The 19,667-nt window shown below is 35.5% G+C and overlaps 4 protein-coding genes across 7 annotated transcripts; 2 read left to right on the forward strand and 2 right to left on the reverse strand.

The window, feature by feature from the left end:
- Positions 1-1,558: 1,558 nt before the first annotated feature.
- Positions 1,559-5,291, reverse strand: LOC9307164 (protein BTR1). Of its 3 annotated transcripts, none has more exons than XM_021021005.1 (9): positions 5,003-5,291; positions 4,753-4,839; positions 4,022-4,260; positions 3,817-3,923; positions 3,203-3,396; positions 2,878-3,002; positions 2,229-2,324; positions 2,098-2,159; positions 1,559-2,008 (listed from the first exon to the last, which is right to left on the reverse strand). In XM_021021005.1, exons 2-9 carry the CDS (start codon positions 4,835-4,837, stop codon positions 1,912-1,914), a joined length of 1,005 nt encoding a protein of 334 aa, XP_020876664.1. In that variant the 5' UTR covers positions 4,838-4,839; positions 5,003-5,291; the 3' UTR covers positions 1,559-1,911. The 3 variants fall into 3 exon arrangements, with proteins under 3 accessions (XP_020876664.1, XP_020876665.1, XP_020876666.1); XM_021021006.1 differs by having other exon boundaries at positions 4,753-4,842; positions 5,003-5,210; XM_021021007.1 differs by having other exon boundaries at positions 1,575-2,008; positions 2,878-2,939.
- An 806-nt stretch (positions 5,292-6,097) lies between these two features.
- Positions 6,098-8,224, forward strand: LOC9309219 (uncharacterized protein SYNPCC7002_A1590). The gene is made up of 6 exons (XM_002871048.2): positions 6,098-6,558; positions 6,658-6,848; positions 6,969-7,014; positions 7,151-7,233; positions 7,315-7,431; positions 7,815-8,224. Exons 1-6 carry the CDS (start codon positions 6,309-6,311, stop codon positions 7,884-7,886), a joined length of 759 nt encoding a protein of 252 aa, XP_002871094.1. The 5' UTR covers positions 6,098-6,308; the 3' UTR covers positions 7,887-8,224.
- Positions 8,225-11,555: 3,331 nt separating this feature from the next.
- Positions 11,556-15,954, forward strand: LOC9307165. Of its 2 annotated transcripts, none has more exons than XM_021022467.1 (8): positions 11,556-11,763; positions 11,871-13,265; positions 13,579-13,697; positions 14,054-14,641; positions 14,751-15,060; positions 15,180-15,345; positions 15,432-15,534; positions 15,615-15,954. In XM_021022467.1, the coding sequence occupies exons 2-8, from the start codon at positions 12,087-12,089 to the stop codon at positions 15,730-15,732; spliced, it is 2,583 nt and encodes an 860-aa protein (XP_020878126.1). In that variant the 5' UTR covers positions 11,556-11,763; positions 11,871-12,086; the 3' UTR covers positions 15,733-15,954. The 2 variants fall into 2 exon arrangements, with proteins under 2 accessions (XP_020878126.1, XP_020878127.1); XM_021022468.1 differs by having other exon boundaries at positions 12,056-13,265.
- Positions 15,955-18,666: 2,712 nt separating this feature from the next.
- LOC9307166 (cyclin-dependent protein kinase inhibitor SIM) lies at positions 18,667-19,429 on the reverse strand. Its single transcript, XM_021023934.1, has one exon. It carries the CDS (start codon positions 19,266-19,268, stop codon positions 18,873-18,875), a length of 396 nt encoding a protein of 131 aa, XP_020879593.1. The 5' UTR covers positions 19,269-19,429; the 3' UTR covers positions 18,667-18,872.
- Positions 19,430-19,667: the final 238 nt, after the last annotated feature.

Raw genomic sequence — 19,667 nt, forward strand, 5'->3', positions numbered from 1 at the left:
AAATGAAAACTTTTTTATAGTAAAAAATAAAACAGTTTACATAATAAAAACTAGTCTAAATGTTAAATTTACTTGAGTGCGGTTGGACTAATAACACATTTTACGGACCTGTCAGATGGGACGGGATGCTTAGTCGGGTTTATTTTTCAATTGCATTGAAATTTAACACTTAGTTTTTTAAAACAACAATAAAAACATTTTTCTAACTTTAAAAAAAAACTAAGGGAATTCCTACCCAAAAAAAAATTAATGAAATGAAAATATTTTGTATAGTTAAAAACTTAGTTTTAAAAAATTAGGTTATATAATAAAAAATTTTGTAAAAAACCATAAAAATTAGTCTAAGTGTTAAATTTACTTGCGTGAAAAGCAGTTGGACTAATAACACCTTTTACGGATCTGTCGGATGGGACGGGATGCTTAGCCCGATTAGTTTTCAATTGCATTGAAATTTGACACTTAGTTTTATTAAAAACAAAAATATTTTGTATAATCAAAAAATTAGTTTACATAATAAAAATATTTGAAAAAACCCATAAAAGTTATTCTAAGTTTTAAATTTACTTGCCATGAGAGGAGTCAATGGCAAAACCACTTTATGCAACGTGATGCACAATTTACCGAGATCTACAACCATATGAGAGATTATAACCTTGCAAAGGCCGGGATGCCTGGCTGGAGAGATGTCATTGGTCACAATGTTTTTGACAATCATCCACACATGCGATTTGCCGTAGAAGAGGTTAGTTTTATTTTTATAATTACCATTTTGTTCGTTTCTCTGAAACTGAGAGTCGTGTGTTTTTGAATTTTAATTGTAATGTTTGCAATGTCTTTGTTCCGCATTTGCACATGGGCTTGTGTGGCTTTTCGCTACAACCAGAATATGCAAGCACAAGTCATCAATCATTTTACGAGGTTGACTAATGCATACGATGGTTTGCTCAACCAATTTACTGTTTTTATGGCTGCTCTTGCGGCTGGTGAGGAACCAGTAGCAGATGCGAGAGCTGAATTAGCTATATCAGCTCATATTTTCATTTCTAAATTAAGATCTCTTAGACTCATTCATGCTATTCTATACCATAGACATGTTGACGAAAATCTGCCTAATTATAGCCTTAACGTTGATGGAGCGTTAATGATGTGGGTACTCAATCCTTTAAGATAGGTAATATTTTGTTGACTTGTTTGAAACTTAGATTCGCCTCCAAACAATTTTTTTTTTTTTTTGCCTCCAAACATATTATTTAAAAGATGATGTGTTTTCGATTTCTCGTTAATTATCAAGTTAATGTGGTGTATTTGTTTCTTGTTCGGTAACGTAATGAACATTGAGAAAAGCATTTTGAAGGGCATGTGAGTGAAATATTGATGATCATGCTCCATAGTGACATAACAGGATCCTCTAAGTATTTGGACTATGTTAGACGCACATACGACAGCAATTCAAACTAGACTACTACTCGCACTCCCAAGTCCTAAACCAAGTCAACACTTTTTGTAATTTCTCATTTAATCGTTACAGCAAAAAAAAAAAGAAAAAAAAAAAAAGAACTAAAAACTGTAAATAGTTGATAAAAGAAGGAAGCAAAACGCAATGTAAAGGCTGGTTATTGTAAATTGTTACAACAGAAAGAACTCAAAAGGGAAACAAAACTTCAACAAATTGCAACAAATTTATTAAAAAACAAATGAAAATAGTACTTTTCTAACTCCAAATCTGCTTCTCTCCCAGAGAAAAACACATTATATAATGTCGACATATAAATAAAACGAAAGAGAGCTCCTAGAGAGAAATCTCTGCCTCACTCAAAGATGATTAATGATCCCCATCCGAAAGCTTAAGCCTCAACAAATGAAGTAAACAGACCAAAGACAGGAACTGAGATGGATTCTCTTTAAACGGTTTTAATCGGTGGCTCTCTCTGTGGCTGAATCAACTTTCTGTTTTATCATCGTCTCAGCTTGTTGGATTGCTCTCTGTGGCCCTGTGATACTCACTTTCCTGTCAATATTTGCCATTTCTCAAGTTTAGACATGAGAGGTACAAACACATTGTTCGGTTGTTACACTCTCCAATAATCTTAACTTTACCTATCAGTGGTTCCAGACATGAAATCACCTCGGTCTGATATTTTTATTCGGGCACCAGTTATCTGCGGGAAGAAAAGTGGGCTTTAAGTTTCTGTGGACCGAAAGAGTTTCAACTAAGGGTTGCAAAATACCTGAGTGATTTCCATGATGTTTCTTCCTCCACGTCCAAGGACCAATCCTATATGCTCATCCGCAACACCAATTGTCACCGTGGTACTAGCTTCGTCCTGGAATATATATCAAAACACAGCTTAAGTAATGGAAAAAAAAAAAACGAATCTCTAGCTGTTTTAATACCAAAAGGCCATCTATTATCTTATATGTGACAGCAATGTGTTGTATTCTCATGTTGATAAGCTAGTATCGCTTGATTTTGTTCCTACTGGAGATTAAGCAGTGTGTTCGAATGAATGGCAATAAATATCTTTATATGGATAGTAAGACATGACAGAAATTGCATCTCCGATCAAATTTATTTTAGTAGTTGGTTTATTACAAAAACATCACCAATCTTTTTGATAAGCCTAATTCCTAACAAAAATATCAGATGTAGATTTCACATTGGTATCTCCTAAAGTTTCTAGATATTAATTGATCCATACAATCCATAGCAGTAACACAAAGATAGATTGATTCATACATATATATATGCGTTTACATAAATAGGGTGGAAGATATGACTTGTAACACCACATTACCCATAGCAGTAATACAAATAGAGATTGATTCATATAAACGCATAAATACTAATAGGGTGGAAGAGAATGAGAAGAGGCTAACCTTGTGGTTTTGATACTTGCCTCCAGAACCGTTGGGCGCGTAGTTAACTGAATTGTAGCCCGCTGTTGCAACAGAAGGAAGCGCATACGCATATGGAGGACCATGAAAACCAGAGTAGAAAAGACCTAAAATGCCGAGTTTAAAGGAACTTACAAGAGAATTAAGCTACAACAGACAACCATCATACACAATCCTCAAAAGGGAAAGAACATCCATGTGATGAAAGATACTAAACACCATTACTACCTTAGTGACATCATACAATCTAAAACTCAGTAGAAAATCCTATTGCTTTCCAACATATATAAATGCTGAGTTTATATACCTGCATATGAATATGGGGAATGCACATTCTGGGAGTAATGATCGTCCTCAGTAAGCTTAGCCAAAATCAAATCGATTGCCCGCATCTGCTCCTCGAAGGTCCCAGATAATGTCACTAACCTATCGCTCAACCCGTAGAAGGTATTATCCAGAGGGGATATCTTAATACCAGCTTTAGATTCCTCAATGAATGACCTTTTTGCAAAGAAAGAAATGTCTTGAGGGTTAGTGACAGCAGTACAACTGAAGTCAATATTCCTTGTAAAAATCAAAAATGCAATGCCATATTCTAGAACTTAAAAGAAACTAGTTATTCCATACTAACACTACTTCAAACTGAGTTACCTCTAATACTCAGAAACTGTGTTCACCTGTTATATATAGGGTCTTGACTTGTTTATGCATGCATGCATTCAGAGGTTATAATTGCTCTCTTAAAGATATGAACCAGAGAGGATTTGAACATGGAAAATAATGCAAGAACATGACCAGATACATTATAAATGTTATTTGGTGGTTAAGCGTGCTGTAGGAAATGGTGTTAAGGGAAACAGGCTATGGAAGGTCTGAAAACCTCAAAGAAACTGCTGCAACAGATACAGAACGGAAACTTACTTGATGGTGGCCCCTCCTTTTCCAATTATACCTCCACAAGAACTGTTAGGAACCACAAGTCTAATTCTTCTCCTAGGCTCAACCTCATTACCATCTTCAGCATGAAGCTAACAAACAAACAGAAAAGTTAAAACTGATCTCATTCTAAACGCAATTGTGACATGAAATACAAATTTGTCAAACACATCTCGAAAAAAAAGATTACCTCACTGTGCAATTTATCAAGGATAAGTTCCAGTCCATTGATAACTTCTTTGATTGAGCCCGATATCATAATAATTCTATCGGTCGTCCCCGGGAAAAACTCTTGATTACGTGAAAGCTGAATCCTTGCCCCGGACTTTGCCTGAAATTCAGTGATGGTCGAGCCACCTTTCCCAATGACGGAACCAGCTGCCGCATTGGATACAAGAAACCGAATGTGTGTTGGCTTCTCAGCAGAATCTGAAAAGAGCAAAACACATTAGATAGTCAAATAGATAGCATGGTTCACTAAAACGCATCATTATTGAGCTAATCGTTGAATTGAAACAGACAAAAATAAAACCTTGTCAACCTCGATTATAACAGCTACCACATATCTTACAAAAACACAACATGAAAATGAGTCTGAACTAACTCACTCACACGATTGTTCCTTTATATAATTCATTACATTCTGGAAAAATTCACAAGATTTTCATCAATGACTGAAGTATTATTTCATCGAACTGAAACACAAGGAATTAGCGTTGTTTAACCATCTTTGAAAACTGAATCTATCGCAGTTTTCATCAGCAAAAAGGCAATAATCACACATCTACGTTGTCAAATCACAAAGTACTTAAACGAGATCCAATTCACGAATGTGACGAAATACCGAAACATTTGAGTCAAAGTCGAAAGGAAAATGCAACGACGGAAAAAAAACAAAAGACCAGATCGGATCGAAAATACCAGCTTCCGAAGAATCATGCGGTTCTGGGGATCTCTTCGCCAGCTCTTCCGGTGAAGCTGCCGCATATGACTCAGTAGACTCCATTGCTGCTATCAGAAGATAAAAAGGGAAATACACAGAGAAGAATTGAATCAACCAATCGACATTATCAATACAATGAAGAAAAAATAAGAACGAAATCGGAGAGAGAAGAAGAGATAAGACTCGTTCATCGAAATCTGAGATTGAGAAGAAAAATTCCAAAGTTACCTGTCTTCGCACAATTCGAATCTGCTCCTTCCGTCGTCGTCGTCGCCGTCACTTGGCGCCGGTGGATATGAATCTGAGCAAAACTAAGTCTATCGATGTAAGGCTCTCTCGTCGGTCGTTACTTCCTCGGCTTCTTCGTCTTTGTCGCCGAGCGGTTTGTGAAGGTGGCTCTGGTGTCCTTCGTCTATCTATCCACTAGGCTCCCTTATTCTATTATTTTCATTTTTTTTCTTAATTTAATTTTATTGACCGCCTCTCTATCTCTTTTTTTTTTTTTTTTCCTTGCACATCATCTCACTTTTTATTATTTGTTAAAATATCAAATCAACTTGAGCTAGTAATTGCAAAATTACTAACAATTTGTTTTAATTATAACATCTAGCTACGAATTCTAACATAATTTTTTTTTTTAAAACGCCAAAATTATATATTTAAATAATTTTAAAATAGCGTAGAGTGTTTTTTTATTTCTCTGTTTCTCATTGTGGACGTTGATTTACATTCATTATTTTCATAGTTTGTTAGATCTTGAATTGTAGTTAATACAGTATATATTTGTCAAATTGTACGGTATAGTTGACGAAGAGAATAGATACGATTAATGGTAATGCATGTTTATGATTTGAATCGGTCGATTAAATTAATGAAGTTCAATATTATTATAAGGTGATTTTTGGTTTTTTAGGCCGACAATAATGGGAAGTCGCAACCTGTGTTTTCCTCACGACTACACAGATTCATTGGTTAAAAACCTTCAAAAAATAATCTTACTATATTATTTTGTGGCATCATAAACTAACTTTATATTAGTTACAATTTTGCCCAAAAAAAAAAATATATTAAATACATTATTACTTTTCAATAATTATAGATGACTCTTTTTAACATTTTCTTAAAAGTTTTGTTCTGTACTCCAAATTAGAGAAAATCTAATAATTTAAATAAAAAAAAACTAACAAGTGTTATGGAATGGATCCAACCGAGTCTGGTTACAACACATTTTTATATTTACTCAAATTGCCAAGGTTATTCGTTTATAATTTGTCGTTGGCCCAAGATATTTAGTTTACGGGGCTCTTATTGGGTTTGCTTCCAATATTCAGCGTATTTTAACAGTGGCGAAACAACGTGAGCAGGCTAACATGCGCAGCCAAAGCAGGTGGTGATGGTGGTGCCACCTCCCAAATCTCCGTCGGCCCAGAATCTTATCACCTTTCTCTCACTCTCTCTCTGCTTCGCTTCTGTGTTTAAGCTGAGACGTTAAGTCGTTAAAAATCTCGTATCCTAAAACGCCGTCGTTTTAGCTATGGCGTTGAGCTCAGCTACGCTTAGACTTACCTCTTTATCGTTCTCAGCGAAGAAGACGAATCGAAACCCTAGAAATCCATCTCTCTCCTTCACCATTAGTAGCTCATCGTCTTTTGACGAACCACCTAAACCTTCTCTTGCCTCTTCTACGCCACCTATTCGCGTCTCATCGAGCTCCACCCCCAAAGCTCGATTCATCGCTCGTCAGAAACAATCCATCTCCGTTCGTCAGCTCCAGCGACCTCTAAGTAACTTCAACCATGCTTGATCTAAATTTCTGTGTTCTTGTGGATTGGTTAAATCTGGATCGGATTTGGTTTTTTGTTTGTTGTTGTTTATGGTTGCAGTTGAGTATATGAGCTTACCAGCAAGTCAGTACTCGGTGCTTGATGCGGAGAGGATTGTGAGAGTTGATGATAACACGTTCAGATGTTATGTTTATACTTTTAAATTCTTCAACTTTGAAGTCTGCCCTGTTTTGCTTGTCAGGGTTGAAGAACAGCCTAATGGCTGCTGCATCAAGCTCTTGTCCTGCAAGGTAAAATCTTCTTTTGTTAATGATAGAATTTCCAAATAAAGAGAACAACTTGTGGCTAATAGACATAAATTGAGTGATGTTTGTTATGTTAATGATGTTTCATTGATTTGTGCTATATAGCTTGAGGGATCCCCTGTTGTGGTTGCTCAAAATGACAAATTTGATGGTAAGCATATCCCTGTATATGATTCTATTTGTTGGCCCCAAACTGATCAAAATTTTCTTGGTGAACTTTTGTTTACTGAAATTAGATATGGTGATCGTTGTATGGGCTTAACGTTTAGTATTTTCTAGTCATGCAGCTTCTATGGTGAACCGGGTATCATGTGATAGCACTCAGGAAGGTACATCAGAGCAACAAATTACTTCTGATGCAGTCATTGAGGTAGCTAACTTCTTCTTCCTTTTTTTTGCTTAATTAATCAGTGCATTGCTGTGGTATTTCTGATTTATTTGGCAATTGTAGGTCAATATCGAGATTCCTTTTGCATTTAGAGTCTTCCCAGTCGGAGCAATAGAGGCTACAGGGACACAAGTTCTTGATCAAATTCTTAAACTCATGCTACCGCGATTTTTGTCACAGGTATGCAGGAAAGCAACATTTGTATCATTACCTTTTAATCACTTATTCTGCATCAACGAGGTCATTTAAGCTATCATTTATGTTTTTCAATTGCATGATCATCCTGCTTGAGAGTATTAGTTTGACATCTGAGGTTTCCTGTTGAGAAGATCTTTCATATTTGAGCTGCTTGCTGTGGCAATATAACTTGTATTTGGGCTTTATTTATGTCGGTAATGCACATGTTGAAGCAGGACTCAGGTTTCAGATTAGCCAAGGCTTCTATGGTTTATACTGTAGAACTGGCTTGTTGATTCGTTATATTTATGCGTTCCTTCTTCATTTAATTTCCTGCCGAGTCATCCAAACATTAATCTTATCATGCTCTTTTACTCGTTTTGTAGCTCTCAAAAGATTATCAAGCATGGGCTTCTGGAGACACTTCAAGGCAACCTCTTGGGACTGGCGAGATCTGACAGTAAAGCAAAAGCTACTGTACCTGGTTCAACGATCCTGCGCCTCCTCAAGTTCAAATCGGGAATGTTAACTAATTCTCGATCTTTTTTAATGTGTTATTCGGGTAAAATGATCACAAATGAATCCGTAGTCTCTGGAATTTCAACCATTTTCAATAGAATACGTTTGTTTGTTTGTTTGTTTCACTGTAATCTCACGGTGTGTCATGGTAATCCAACCGGAAGTTCCCTAAACGGATCTACCTTTGTACCAAAAATATGTGTCTGATAGAACTAAAAGTGAACCGATAAATGGATGAGCCGGTTCAGACTGGAACCTGACAGTTTGTTCGATTTAATACTTTTCAGAAGAAAAGCTTTCTCACTTCATGTCTTTCGTCAATGTGTGATATCGATCTAGTTATGTTTATAAGTCAAAGATAATGTGTTACTTTCAAAATGAAGCCAAAACAATTTAATGAAATTGTAGACACAAACACGAAAGTAATCGAGCGAGGACTTTTTTGTTTGTGATTCGTGTTTACTTATTTTTACGATTTACAAATACTCATTATACGAATCAAACGTAAACATGAAAGAGAACCATCAAAATTTATCTTATGCAATATATTATACAAAATTAAGCATGAGTAGAAAAGAAGCAAATGTTGTAAGCAATTGAAAAATAATTTATCTTAGCGGTCCTCCTACAAACGACAGCCATATATCATTTGTGCGTATCTCAAAGCAAAAGTCTCTTCTCTCTTCGAAAGACAAAATCAAGCATATAATGCTAACTTCACAGTTATTGCAAGACAAAAGAAGACATTCACATAACTGTGAAACAAGAAAGATTGTGTTTGATATGTTTTCCTTTATTTTGGGTGAATTGGAAAATATTGTCAAGCCATGTATAGCCAAAGTAAAAGTAGTTTAAGTGAATATATCCGATTCACATTGCGTGAAATTTCCAAAACAAAAGGATATAGACAAAAGATCTATTATATACAAATATATATTAAAACTTACTGTGGCTAAGTTAAAGATGCATGATTGTATATGGATGTCGTAAAATGTTAAAACCAAAACGTGCGTTTGTTCCCTCTCGAATGAAAGTTTGGGACTTCGAGAACTATATTTTTTTCAGTAAAAGACAAAAATAGTGAAGAAGGTGGCACTACAAGAATACACGGCGTTTTGCGATGGAAGGATTTATAGCTAATCCTTCGCAAATCGACAATTGCAAGAGATTTGCGACGATAGTCAATTTGTCGCTATGCTCGTCTCGCAAAGTGGGACCCGTAGTACATCCGTCGCAACTTTTGCGATTAAAATATTCCCTCGCAAAAGGCACGGAAATTGCGACGAACAATTACTCTTGCTAACAACTTGCAAATTTTATTAATAGTACTTCCCTCGCATATTTTGCTATGAATTTGCTAGATTCCGAAAGACTTCAAGCAATTCCCTAGCAAAATTTGCTATGGATTTGCAAGTGAGTTGCTAATCAGTTTAGTAGTGTGTGATATCATAATTATTGTTGAAACTACTTAATTACTGTTATTATTAGAAAGTAACCCGTATTTCAATTGATTAAAAATATAACAAAAATAAAATTTGAAAGCAAATTTGATTCAAATGTACAATGTCTATAACATTTTCAATAAAAAATGTTGGTATTGAAACCTATCCGATCTTTTTTTAAGCATCACCACTTATTCAACTTGCCCGATTATATGGCCTTTTGGATTCACTTTTATATATGAAAATCAAAGTTCGCAAAACACTTTTACGTACTTTAGGGTTTAGGGTAAAAATTTGTGAGGGAAGTGCGGGTGATTTGCGACGGATTAGCTCTTTCTCGCAAGGTACTCGTAACTCCATCGCAAATTTGCGAGAGAATTAGCCGTCACAATTTTTGCGACGGAAGTGTTACGCGCGTCCAATTCGTGACAAATTACTTGCAATGCCCTCGCAAACATTCGATACTCGCAAATCGAGTGTTTTCTTGTAGTGATGGGTTGAATTGATTCAGATACATACCAGAACGTTTCTAGGTTTTTGGAGTTTTTGCTAAAACCCTAAGCAATGATTTTGCAGCAAATATCTAAAACATAGTAATTTTCTTTGAAGTTATTACTAATCACAGCCTAGATTTTGTTTTCCTAAACACAGTGATAATGTATACATCATGATAAACATATACTCCTAAAAGAAGAAGAAGATGAGTGGATGTTAGAAAAAGAAAACGTACGTTGTATAATTTGTATTAATCAGTGAAAGATGTATGTGACTGATGAGACCTAACATACACCCAAAATCCATGCAACCTTGTCTTTCGTCCCAATGCATTTGTAAGCTTTCTCATAGACATTTTCTTATTTGATTATATTGTTTAAAAGTATCAAATAATAAGAGAGAACGAAAAAAAAAAACAATCAACTATGCCATCATGTGATATAATTTATCTATTTTTCTTGATTACTCCATGTGAGAATAATTGTTTGGTACGAAACCCTCACAAAGATCGATCCAAATTGGGGAATTTTTATTATATATTATATAAACATAATTAACATAAACTCTTTCTTTGCCACTATGAAACTGAGCATTATTATACAAAATCTCATTGTATTATGCACTCGGACTCGGTTCTTATCTATCTATGATCAAATGCCCAACTACACTTTTGCTCCCCAGCTATGTATAAAATAATAGGTTATCTTAATTTTGAAAAGATATGGCCATGAAGGTTGTTAAAAATTGATTTGCCCATTTATAATACCAAGATACAATTGTTTGTCTTTTTCTTCTTTTTTTGGTTTGTGTTAAAGTACAAAGATGTAATTGTTTGCTGGAGTCTATGAAAATATGAATCCAAAATAATCTTAGGGTATATAAATATACAAAAAATAATATTTATATTTTATAATATGGTGTGAAGTTTGAGCTTTCCTTCCCTTTAAAAACTTGAAAGGTCAGAGATGTTGTCATCTCATCTCTCTCCATTTAAAATTTCAGGATCCAAACCTTAACACATTCCTAAAACCCAAAAAAAAAAAAAAAACCACCACACCTTTCTCAGGTAGGCCTATGTTTATACCTCCATTTTTTTCACAATCTTCCTTTCTGCGTCTTCCTTTATTTTGATTCCTCAATTACAAATTGGTGCAAATAAAAGTTAATTAGATCTTCATTTCCTTTTTCTATTCTTGATTTCTTTCCGTTGTTGCATTTTCAGATATTTTATGAGTTATCTTTATTTTCTTAGCTACATAGTACAAACTTAAGAAAAAGAAACCAACCTTTTTTTTTTTTTGTTGAAAATCCAACTATTTTGTTTTTGGGATCATTATTTTATTAATCATTAAAGAATTCCTACTATGTCTTGCTCAAATATGGATTTGGATATGGTCTTATGCATAATTCATTAATTTATCATTACAGTGACAATTTAGAGATTAAAAAACATGACGTGGGATGAGATAATCATGCCACGTGTTAGAATCGTAGACCAACTCCTCGCTTCCTTGAGACTCGCCTTTCCTTGCTTATTTTTAATTTTAGCAAAAGCGAAAAAGTAGACTAAATTAAATTAAAAATAGAAGAAAACTAAATAAAATTAATTAATTACGAGAAAAAGACAATTAAAGAGTGATTAATTAATTGTTTTATCTCTCTCTCTGTCCAATGGCCATTGTACCTTCTCTCTTAGAAAAAAATCCAATCTTTTTCTAGTTTCAATAATAAATCACCGATTATTTTGTTTTCTCTTCTTCTTCTTCTTCGATCCTTCATTGAATTTGATTGCGCAATTTCGTCTTATAGGAGCTTTTTGGTTCATCTTTCCCCTTTGTTTTCTTAATTCTGTTTCGCCATTGACGAAGAACACGAAGAGGTACGTCTCGCTTATCTAAATTACGTAACTTTGTGAATTGGGTTCGATTTTGTTGATAATTGGAAGTGAAATTTTGGGTTTTGAATGTTCAATTTGGCTGATATCAGGTGAGAGATGAATTGGAGGACATTTGGGTGTGAAATTTTGAATCTTTTGGATGTTGGGATTTTGTGTGTTCTGGGATCTTCTCAGAAATTCTGGGGAAGATGTGGTTTTAGGTTTTGAGAATGATTTGATGGAGTTACTATGTTGTTTTGAATATCGGAATTGACATTAAAAAAAGGATTTTTAGGTTCTGGGGTTTCAATTGAAGCGGGAGGAGGATGACTAGTATTCAGCCTTTGCAACAAAAATCGGAGTCTAGAGATGATGTTCGTACTGAGTTTGAACGTGGTTTGGAGGAATTCATGCGTGGGCACTTGGACGAGTGTATCTCATTTGGGTCTTGTAGTTCTGTTCACAACCCAGAGGATGAGGATGAGGAAGGTGATCAGCTTGTGAGGAGGAGACGAAGGTCTGAACTTGAAGGGGATAATTTGGCTGAATCATCTGCTGCAAGAAGGCGTCAATCTCAAATTTTGAGCCGGTGGGCTGCTAGGCAGGCTCAGGAGATGATTACTACGATTGAGAGGAGGAACCGAGAGTCTGAGTTGATTGCGTTGGCTGGTTTGCAAACGGTCTCCATGCTCGATTCTTCTTTCCTTAGGGAGTCTCAGTCTCCATCTTCAAGGCGTCAGGGTGCTGCTAGTGAGAGGCCTAACACTCAGGCATCTGGGATTTTGCAGATGTGGAGGGAATTGGAAGATGAGCATGTGCTTAACAGGGCACGTGAAAGGGTGAGGGAAAGATTGAGGCAGCAAAGGAGTGCTGAGTCTAATACTAATTTGTCTAGCTCTATTGCTTCGGAGAGTCAGGTGAGTGAAAACAATGGGAGTCTGAGAGACTCGAGTGAGAGTGAGAATGATTACGGGTCTTGGTCACATGATCGGAATGAGCATGGGGATAATAATAATACTTCCAGTAGGGAGCAGTCTCCTGATCTTGGCGATGGCGAGAGGGAGAGGGTGAGGCATATTGCCCGTGGATGGATGGATAGTAGGGGCAATGATCATTCATCTAATGTTAGGCAGAGAGATGATAACCGTAGACCCGAGTGGCTGGGTGATACTGAACGAGAAAGAGTCAGGATTATAAGAGAGTGGATGCAAATGACAAGTCAGCAGAGAGGAGTAGCTCGTGCAACACCGAGAGAAGATCCGAGGTCTACTTCAGAAGTTGATAGGAATCATGATACTGCACAAGTTGACAGGGTCCGTGTAGGGTTAGCTGTTACCCATGAAGAAGGGCAACCACATCATGTTCGTCGAGACTTGCGGAGAGTAAGAGGTAGGCAGGCATTACTTGATTTGCTTATGAGGGCTGAAAGAGAGAGACAACGAGAACTTCAGGGATTGTTGGAGCATCGTGCAGTGTCTGATTTTGCTCACCGCAACCGGATTCAGGTTAGTTTATAGGAAATGAACGGCTCTTCTTTCTCATATTCTTTTTCCACACACTTATGGCATTCTGAGATACCATTACAATTCATGAGCTATAAATTTTATTTGCCAGCATGATAAATTTGTTATATTCCGAATACACATGCTAAGAATTCTTGGTATTTGATTTTGGATTGAGATAAGAAAAAGTGTTTGGAGGAGCGAGAGATGTGTCCTATTTCATGCTAGGACCGGACAACAAACTTCATATGTTACCAGTATCTTAGCACCTTAGACAATTGTAGACTGATTTCTAATGCCTTACGCTTTCCTGCAGTCACTTCTTAGAGGAAGATTCTTGCGGAACGAGCGACCTACAGTTCCAGAGAGAACTCCATCAATGGCTTCAAGGGAACTGCTTCAGCTAAGAGAAAGACAAACTGTCTCTGGCTTAAGGTAAGATTTCCCTCAAATTCTATTTTGATGGATAAAACAATTTTCTCATACAGTTTTCTGTCACTTTCTTGTCAGCGGTAAAATTTCAACTTAATAGGATCAGATTTATTGCATCTTAATAATATAACTACACTACAAACCCGTAAAGGACTTTAGAAATGTGAATTTTGATATCCCTGTATCTCATCTTCTCTCGCGTGCTCACTGAATATCACATAAAAATTTCGGCTTGTTTTCTTGCTGATCTTTTTGTTGTGTTCGTATTTTGTCCTTTCATCTTATTGATAGACAAGTACTTATTGGCATTTAGCTAGCTTGCTGATAATTGCCCAACTGTGGCTTTGCTTCTGTCTCAGGGAAGGCTTCCATAACGGGAGGGAAAGTATTGTCCATGAAATTAGTAGCAACACTGATAGCGATAATAGCAATAATTCCACAAATGCTCTTGCAATTGCTATCACTGCTGAGAATCCTCAGCTTGTAACCGATGAGAGTTCAACTTCTTCCAGACAAGGTAATAATAGTCCCGTTTTGCCTGATGACTCAGAAAGCAACCTAGCAAATGCGGATAGAGATTGGGAAGAGGATACCAATCAAAGAAGGGTCTGGCAGGAAGATGGCCCAGTAGATGAGAGGCTAAATTTGCAACAAACAACTTTAACGCAATTTGATGGGTATGATAACACAGATATAAACCGTGATGAAACCTCTGTCAGTGACATGCACCGAGAAGCCAGTGGATTTGCAGATGATGAATATCGCACACAAGAAACTCATGGGGTTTGGCATGAGAATAGCTCTAGACAATCTGATGGGAACTGGCCTGAGACACGGTCAGAAGCCCTAACGAGTCGCCGTGCAGTACAATTGAGAAGATTAAATAGGTTTCATCCACCTGAGGATGACAATGTTTACAGCATGGAACTCAGGGAGCTCCTAAGCAGGTACGAAAAAGGTTTTAGCCACATAATTGACAAAAGTGGATTTGTTTTCTTTCTTTATTACCTAGTTTTCTGTTAGATTGATGATTTCTACCGTCTTTTCTGCATGCAGGAGAAGTGTTTCTAATCTACTACATAGTGGTTTCCGTGAAAGTCTGGATCAACTGATACAATCATATGCTGAAAGGAGAGGACACACTCACGTAGAGTGGGATCTGCATGGTAACCTGCAAACAGCAATCCCAGATTCTCCAGAACGTGACACAGACCACCAAGTATTTGTGAGGAACGATAACCAGCTTAATGGCATCAATGGTCCACAACTGCTTCCCACTCCACCCGCTCCTCCACCCCAGCCAATATGGCATCAAGATTTGCACCACACTAGCTGGTCTCGTCACTCTATGCATCGGTCTGAAATTGTAAGCCATTCATTGAGGGTTTTAGCCTCGAGTCCTTAACTAATTAATTATACTCAATGACATGTCATAAGCTTGGTTAGAAGGTGTAATGTAGATATTGCTTTACTTGCTTGCATTAGGAATGGGAGGTAATGAACGACCTAAGAGGAGATGTGGCGAGACTGCAGCAAGGAATGAGCCAAATGCAGAGGATGCTGGAAGCCTGCATGGATATGCAATTAGAGCTGCAGCGTTCGGTTAGACAAGAGGTCTCTGCAGCCTTAAACCGATCTGCAGGTGACCAAGGTCCGTGCCTATTCTATCCAACAAACTTTGTTTCTCATTTGGCGATCTTATGTATATAGTATCCTAAGAAACGAGTTCTGCAACAGGTATGAGCCCGGAAACATCAGAAGATGGTTCAAGATGGAGCCATGTAAGTAAAGGAACTTGTTGTGTTTGTTGTGACAGCCACATTGATGCTCTCTTGTATAGGTAACTAACTATTTGCTATTTTGCTCAAATATTTTATTTCTCTCTTAAATTCAAAACTGAACAATCCTTTGAATTTACAGATGCGGGCACATGTGTACTTGCTCAAAATGTGCAAACGAGCTTGTAAGAAACGGAGGGAAATGTCCGCTTTGTAGAGCACCGATCATCGAGGTAATCCGAGCCTACTCCATTTTATAAGCCTCAGAGAAAAAGAAAGTTCAAGGAGAGAAGAGGATATAGAAGAAAGGACCATCATAAAGATTATGTAGTTGTAGTATCTTCTTCAAATTCATATTTGATGTGTATAGTCTAAATTAAATTACTCTAAAGGAAGAAAAGAAAGGCTCTTATTGATGATTCATGTCTCTAAATCACAATTTTATTTAGCCAAAAATATAATTTTTGGATAATTTTCGAACAGGTCAAAGAGTAAAAAAGCCCTAAAGCAGTTAAATTTTTTATATGGTAAGATAAAAAAAAAAACGTTGTGAAATTAGATGACTGTATTTAAATGTGTAGACAATGGCTTCTCTTTGGCCATAGTACCATTCAATACTTTCTGTTTTAATGCCATTTAAATGGTTCGTCTAATTTCCATTTATTTCACCTCTACCCCCTTAACCTAATTTAATAAGCTATTTATTTTCATATTCGTTTGTATCCACAATTCTTTTTCTTTTTTTTTTTTCTGAAAACAAAATAATTCAATCCGTTTATATTTCAGGTTTATTTTGGATAGACGATGAAGCTTCTTCTTCTCTTTCTTTGTTTTGCTAAATGTAACTAAAAATAATTCTGTATATATTTTGGTGAGCTGTGTGGTAACCTTCGTTTAAATTATAATACTATGATTTAAAAAAAAATGCTATGCAGAATTCACGATGGTATATTGTACCATAAGAATCCGGCTAATTATTGTAACCCACTAGCCTACCTAATTTTAAATAACATGTTGTATGGATACTAATATTGAATAATATTTGATTTCATTGTACCGGAATAACAATCATGTTGATTTTTACGGCGTGTATAAAAGTATTACATTTTATTGTAGGGACTTTTACGCACGATCTAACAATGACTATTACAATTAATATCTATGTATTTTATCATCGTGCTTGCCCACCTTTATCCACATTGCATTTACAAGATCTCCATGAAAAGTAAATCTACAATTTATCTATATTGTGTTATTTAACCTTGACCTTTTTGTATGACCTCTCATATTTTTTAAACTATACCAATCTGATGGATTAAAAAGATTCAAATGGTTAAATTATATACAAAGGTCTTGATATATTGTGAATTTTTCTAGTATCCAAGCATTGACTTGCTAAGTTTAATTATGCCATAATTACTTCATTAGAACTAATGAACTTTTAATTATGTCATAATTTCAATAAAAACAAAAAAAAATCGGAGTTTACATGTGCGCTATTTTATGGAAATAGAATAATTTCGTCACTAGCTAGTCCATTGTCAACCCATTGTTAAAGGTCATTTTTACCAATAATATGTTAGTAAGTGGCTACATACTGACAACAAAATTCAATAGATAAATCAAACAGTAAAAAATCCAATGTCTAGCAGTAACTGTATATAATAAATTCAATTGTGACAGATGCATAGTGATCAGACGAATTTATCATTTTTCATAGCTATAGATTCAAGAATAATCCAACGTGGAAATTATGTGACATGTTAGACATTAGTAACCATTCAAATTTCTTATGGGTCTTCATTACTTCACTAAATTCAACCACCATTCAATCGCTACTGCATGTTTTCATAATAGTGTTATGGTAATGAATTTTCTGTTAGGTAATTGTCTGGTATAACGTATGCTACCTAATTTTCAATTAGATTATCTTGTTTTGTGTAATCTTTTGTTCATTTCCCTTTAAGTTCTCCAAGGGATTCATAAAATCCTTTTAAAAAATTGGTAAATCAACTCAATTTTTTTTTTTTTTTTTGTCTAAAAACGGCATTTAAAAGAGTTAACAGATTTAAGTTTCAAAGCATATGTGTTGGTTTAAACAATGTTTCAACAGAACCAGAGTGAAGCAAATGAACTATTTTGTAAAATCTTGTAATCAAATATTTTTTTCAACATGTAAACTTATCAATTGGTATCCGATTTTCCGAGTACGTGACGAATGGGCACCCCTAATGAATATTAGAGTAATTTTCTACGAGACGTCATCCATAACATTAAATTTTCATTAAATTACATTAATTTACAGATCCCAAAGCCGTATTTATCGCTCTACTTGTCGGCCCAAAAATGTCAGAGATCAACATGAATTTCCGATCAACTTTCTTTGATTACAATATAACTTTAATTAATTAGCTTACAAAATAAGCAACAATCTATTTTTCTATGGAAGTATAACAATAATATTTATTTAAATAGTTGGATCAAGGCATCATTATCTTTCTCGTGGATTCTTACACAAGCACACGTAAGTCACGCAACTATTTACATATCTCATCAACCAAATCATATCAACACCTAAACCACCCGTTAATTATCATTTTTTTTTTTAACTTTATAACCTTTTTTATAGCCTGAGTAACTACTTTATTCTTTTTAATCTGAACCTGGTTAACTTATTTTTCAAAATTTTCAGTATTTACTTTCTAACTTTTGATAACCTTAAAAATGATGTCATATTTTGTTTTCTTAATTACTACCACCATAATTATGTTTATGTTAATCGGATCGGAAGGCATAATTATGCGTAACATGGTAACACATAATAGAAATATATCGTGGCCGACAAACATAATTGCTTGCAAAGGCAAACTCATTTTCTCTCCTTTTGTTCGTGATATCTCAGTGTTTTGAAATTGTTACTTTTATTTAATTAATCACCATCATAACCCATGACACAAAATTTCATAATCTCTTCATATACTATTTATCAATTCAAGAGATTCATACATCCTTATTTAAGAAAGTACACCGATCAGCTAATGATGAAAAATGTACTTTTTTGGCCACTGAATAAATTGTAAATGCTACAGGATTTAATAGTTCATGTTTATCAGTGGATATAGGTTTTTATCTAAAAGATGATGATATACATACTTGTGTTATGCATGTGCCTAGCTGGAAATTTATTTACGATGTCAATAAAACTAGTGAAATTGTTCATTCGTTATCAAAACAGCTAGCAAAATTTACTAAAGAAAAAAAGATTCCATCGATCGATCGCACATGTATATTTATAGAGTGGGTCGACGTGTAAAGTTGATAAAAACATTACATAAAATAAATAAAAATCGAAAAAGCTATTCGAAATTATGGAACCTTTAATGAAACTTCCAATTATTGATCATCTTCGTGAACAAGAACGGAAACTTCTCCGCCGCTTGGCCACCGTGATGGCCGTGGTGGTGGTGGTGGTGGATGACGTCGTCGTCTGGTTGTAAACGGAGGAGAAGAACCGCTCGATCTCATCTTTGTTGACGATGATCTCATACGACTTGGATAATGACGTCATAAGCTTCCTCTTGCAAGATCTGATGCCGAGAGACGACGGTGTAGAAGGTGGACGGGGTTTCTGCGGCGGCGGAGGAGGAGTGGTGGCTGTGGTGGGAGGAATCTTGTGGTCGGAAGAAGTAGGAGTGGTGCAGCCGCCGCCGTCATCATCTCTGTTGGTGTTGGTTCGGATCTTGATGGCTGGTGGGAAATTCAAGATGGGCAGATCTTGTATTAAATCAAGATCCATTCTTTTTTTCTTTTTTATATAAATATTAAATTTATATGTTCTCGAAGGGTTATTTTTGTTTGTGTGTTTTAGCGTGTGCCTGAACAAATCTTCTTAGAGAAGTGGACTTGTGGGTTTCTTATATATATGTGCTTCTGTCTTTACATACATGCCTTTTTTGTTGTATATGTGTATATACCTTAATATAATTGGAAAGATAAGCGACGATAGAGATAAATCCACTACTACAATTCTCTTCATTTACACTTGATAGATAAATCTAAGCCACATGCCATGTGAATTTATTAACATTAGTTAAAGTGTCTTTACAAAAAAAAAATTAGATAGTTAAAAACTTATATTAGAGGAAATAGTGATGTAAGGAAATTTCTTACATGCATACTGAAATAAAGAAATTAA

The sequence above is a fragment of the Arabidopsis lyrata genome, assembly GCF_000004255.2.
Source record: "Arabidopsis lyrata subsp. lyrata unplaced genomic scaffold ARALYscaffold_6, whole genome shotgun sequence".
Lineage (NCBI taxonomy): Eukaryota > Viridiplantae > Streptophyta > Magnoliopsida > Brassicales > Brassicaceae > Arabidopsis > Arabidopsis lyrata.

Bases quoted from the DNA above. Each gene is read 5' to 3' on its own strand.
- LOC9307165 (XM_021022467.1), top strand. From the start codon at position 12,087: ATGACTAGTATTCAGCCTTTGCAACAAAAATCGGAGTCTAGAGATGAT. The intron at 13,698-14,053 runs GTAAGATTTCCC...CTTCTGTCTCAG, and splicing joins CAAACTGTCTCTGGCTTAAG to GGAAGGCTTCCATAACGGGA. The intron at 15,535-15,614 runs GTAACTAACTAT...TTGAATTTACAG, and splicing joins ATTGATGCTCTCTTGTATAG to ATGCGGGCACATGTGTACTT.
- LOC9307166 (XM_021023934.1), bottom strand. From the start codon at position 19,268: ATGGATCTTGATTTAATACAAGATCTGCCCATCTTGAATTTCCCACCA.
- LOC9309219 (XM_002871048.2), top strand. From the start codon at position 6,309: ATGGCGTTGAGCTCAGCTACGCTTAGACTTACCTCTTTATCGTTCTCA. The intron at 7,015-7,150 runs GTAAGCATATCC...CTAGTCATGCAG, and splicing joins TCAAAATGACAAATTTGATG to CTTCTATGGTGAACCGGGTA. The intron at 7,234-7,314 runs GTAGCTAACTTC...TGGCAATTGTAG, and splicing joins CTTCTGATGCAGTCATTGAG to GTCAATATCGAGATTCCTTT.
- LOC9307164 (XM_021021005.1), bottom strand. From the start codon at position 4,837: ATGGAGTCTACTGAGTCATATGCGGCAGCTTCACCGGAAGAGCTGGCG. The intron at 3,397-3,816 runs GTAAGTTTCCGT...CTTTGCAAAAAG, and splicing joins AAAGGAGGGGCCACCATCAA to GTCATTCATTGAGGAATCTA. The intron at 3,003-3,202 runs GTATATAAACTC...TCGGCATTTTAG, and splicing joins TTCCCCATATTCATATGCAG to GTCTTTTCTACTCTGGTTTT.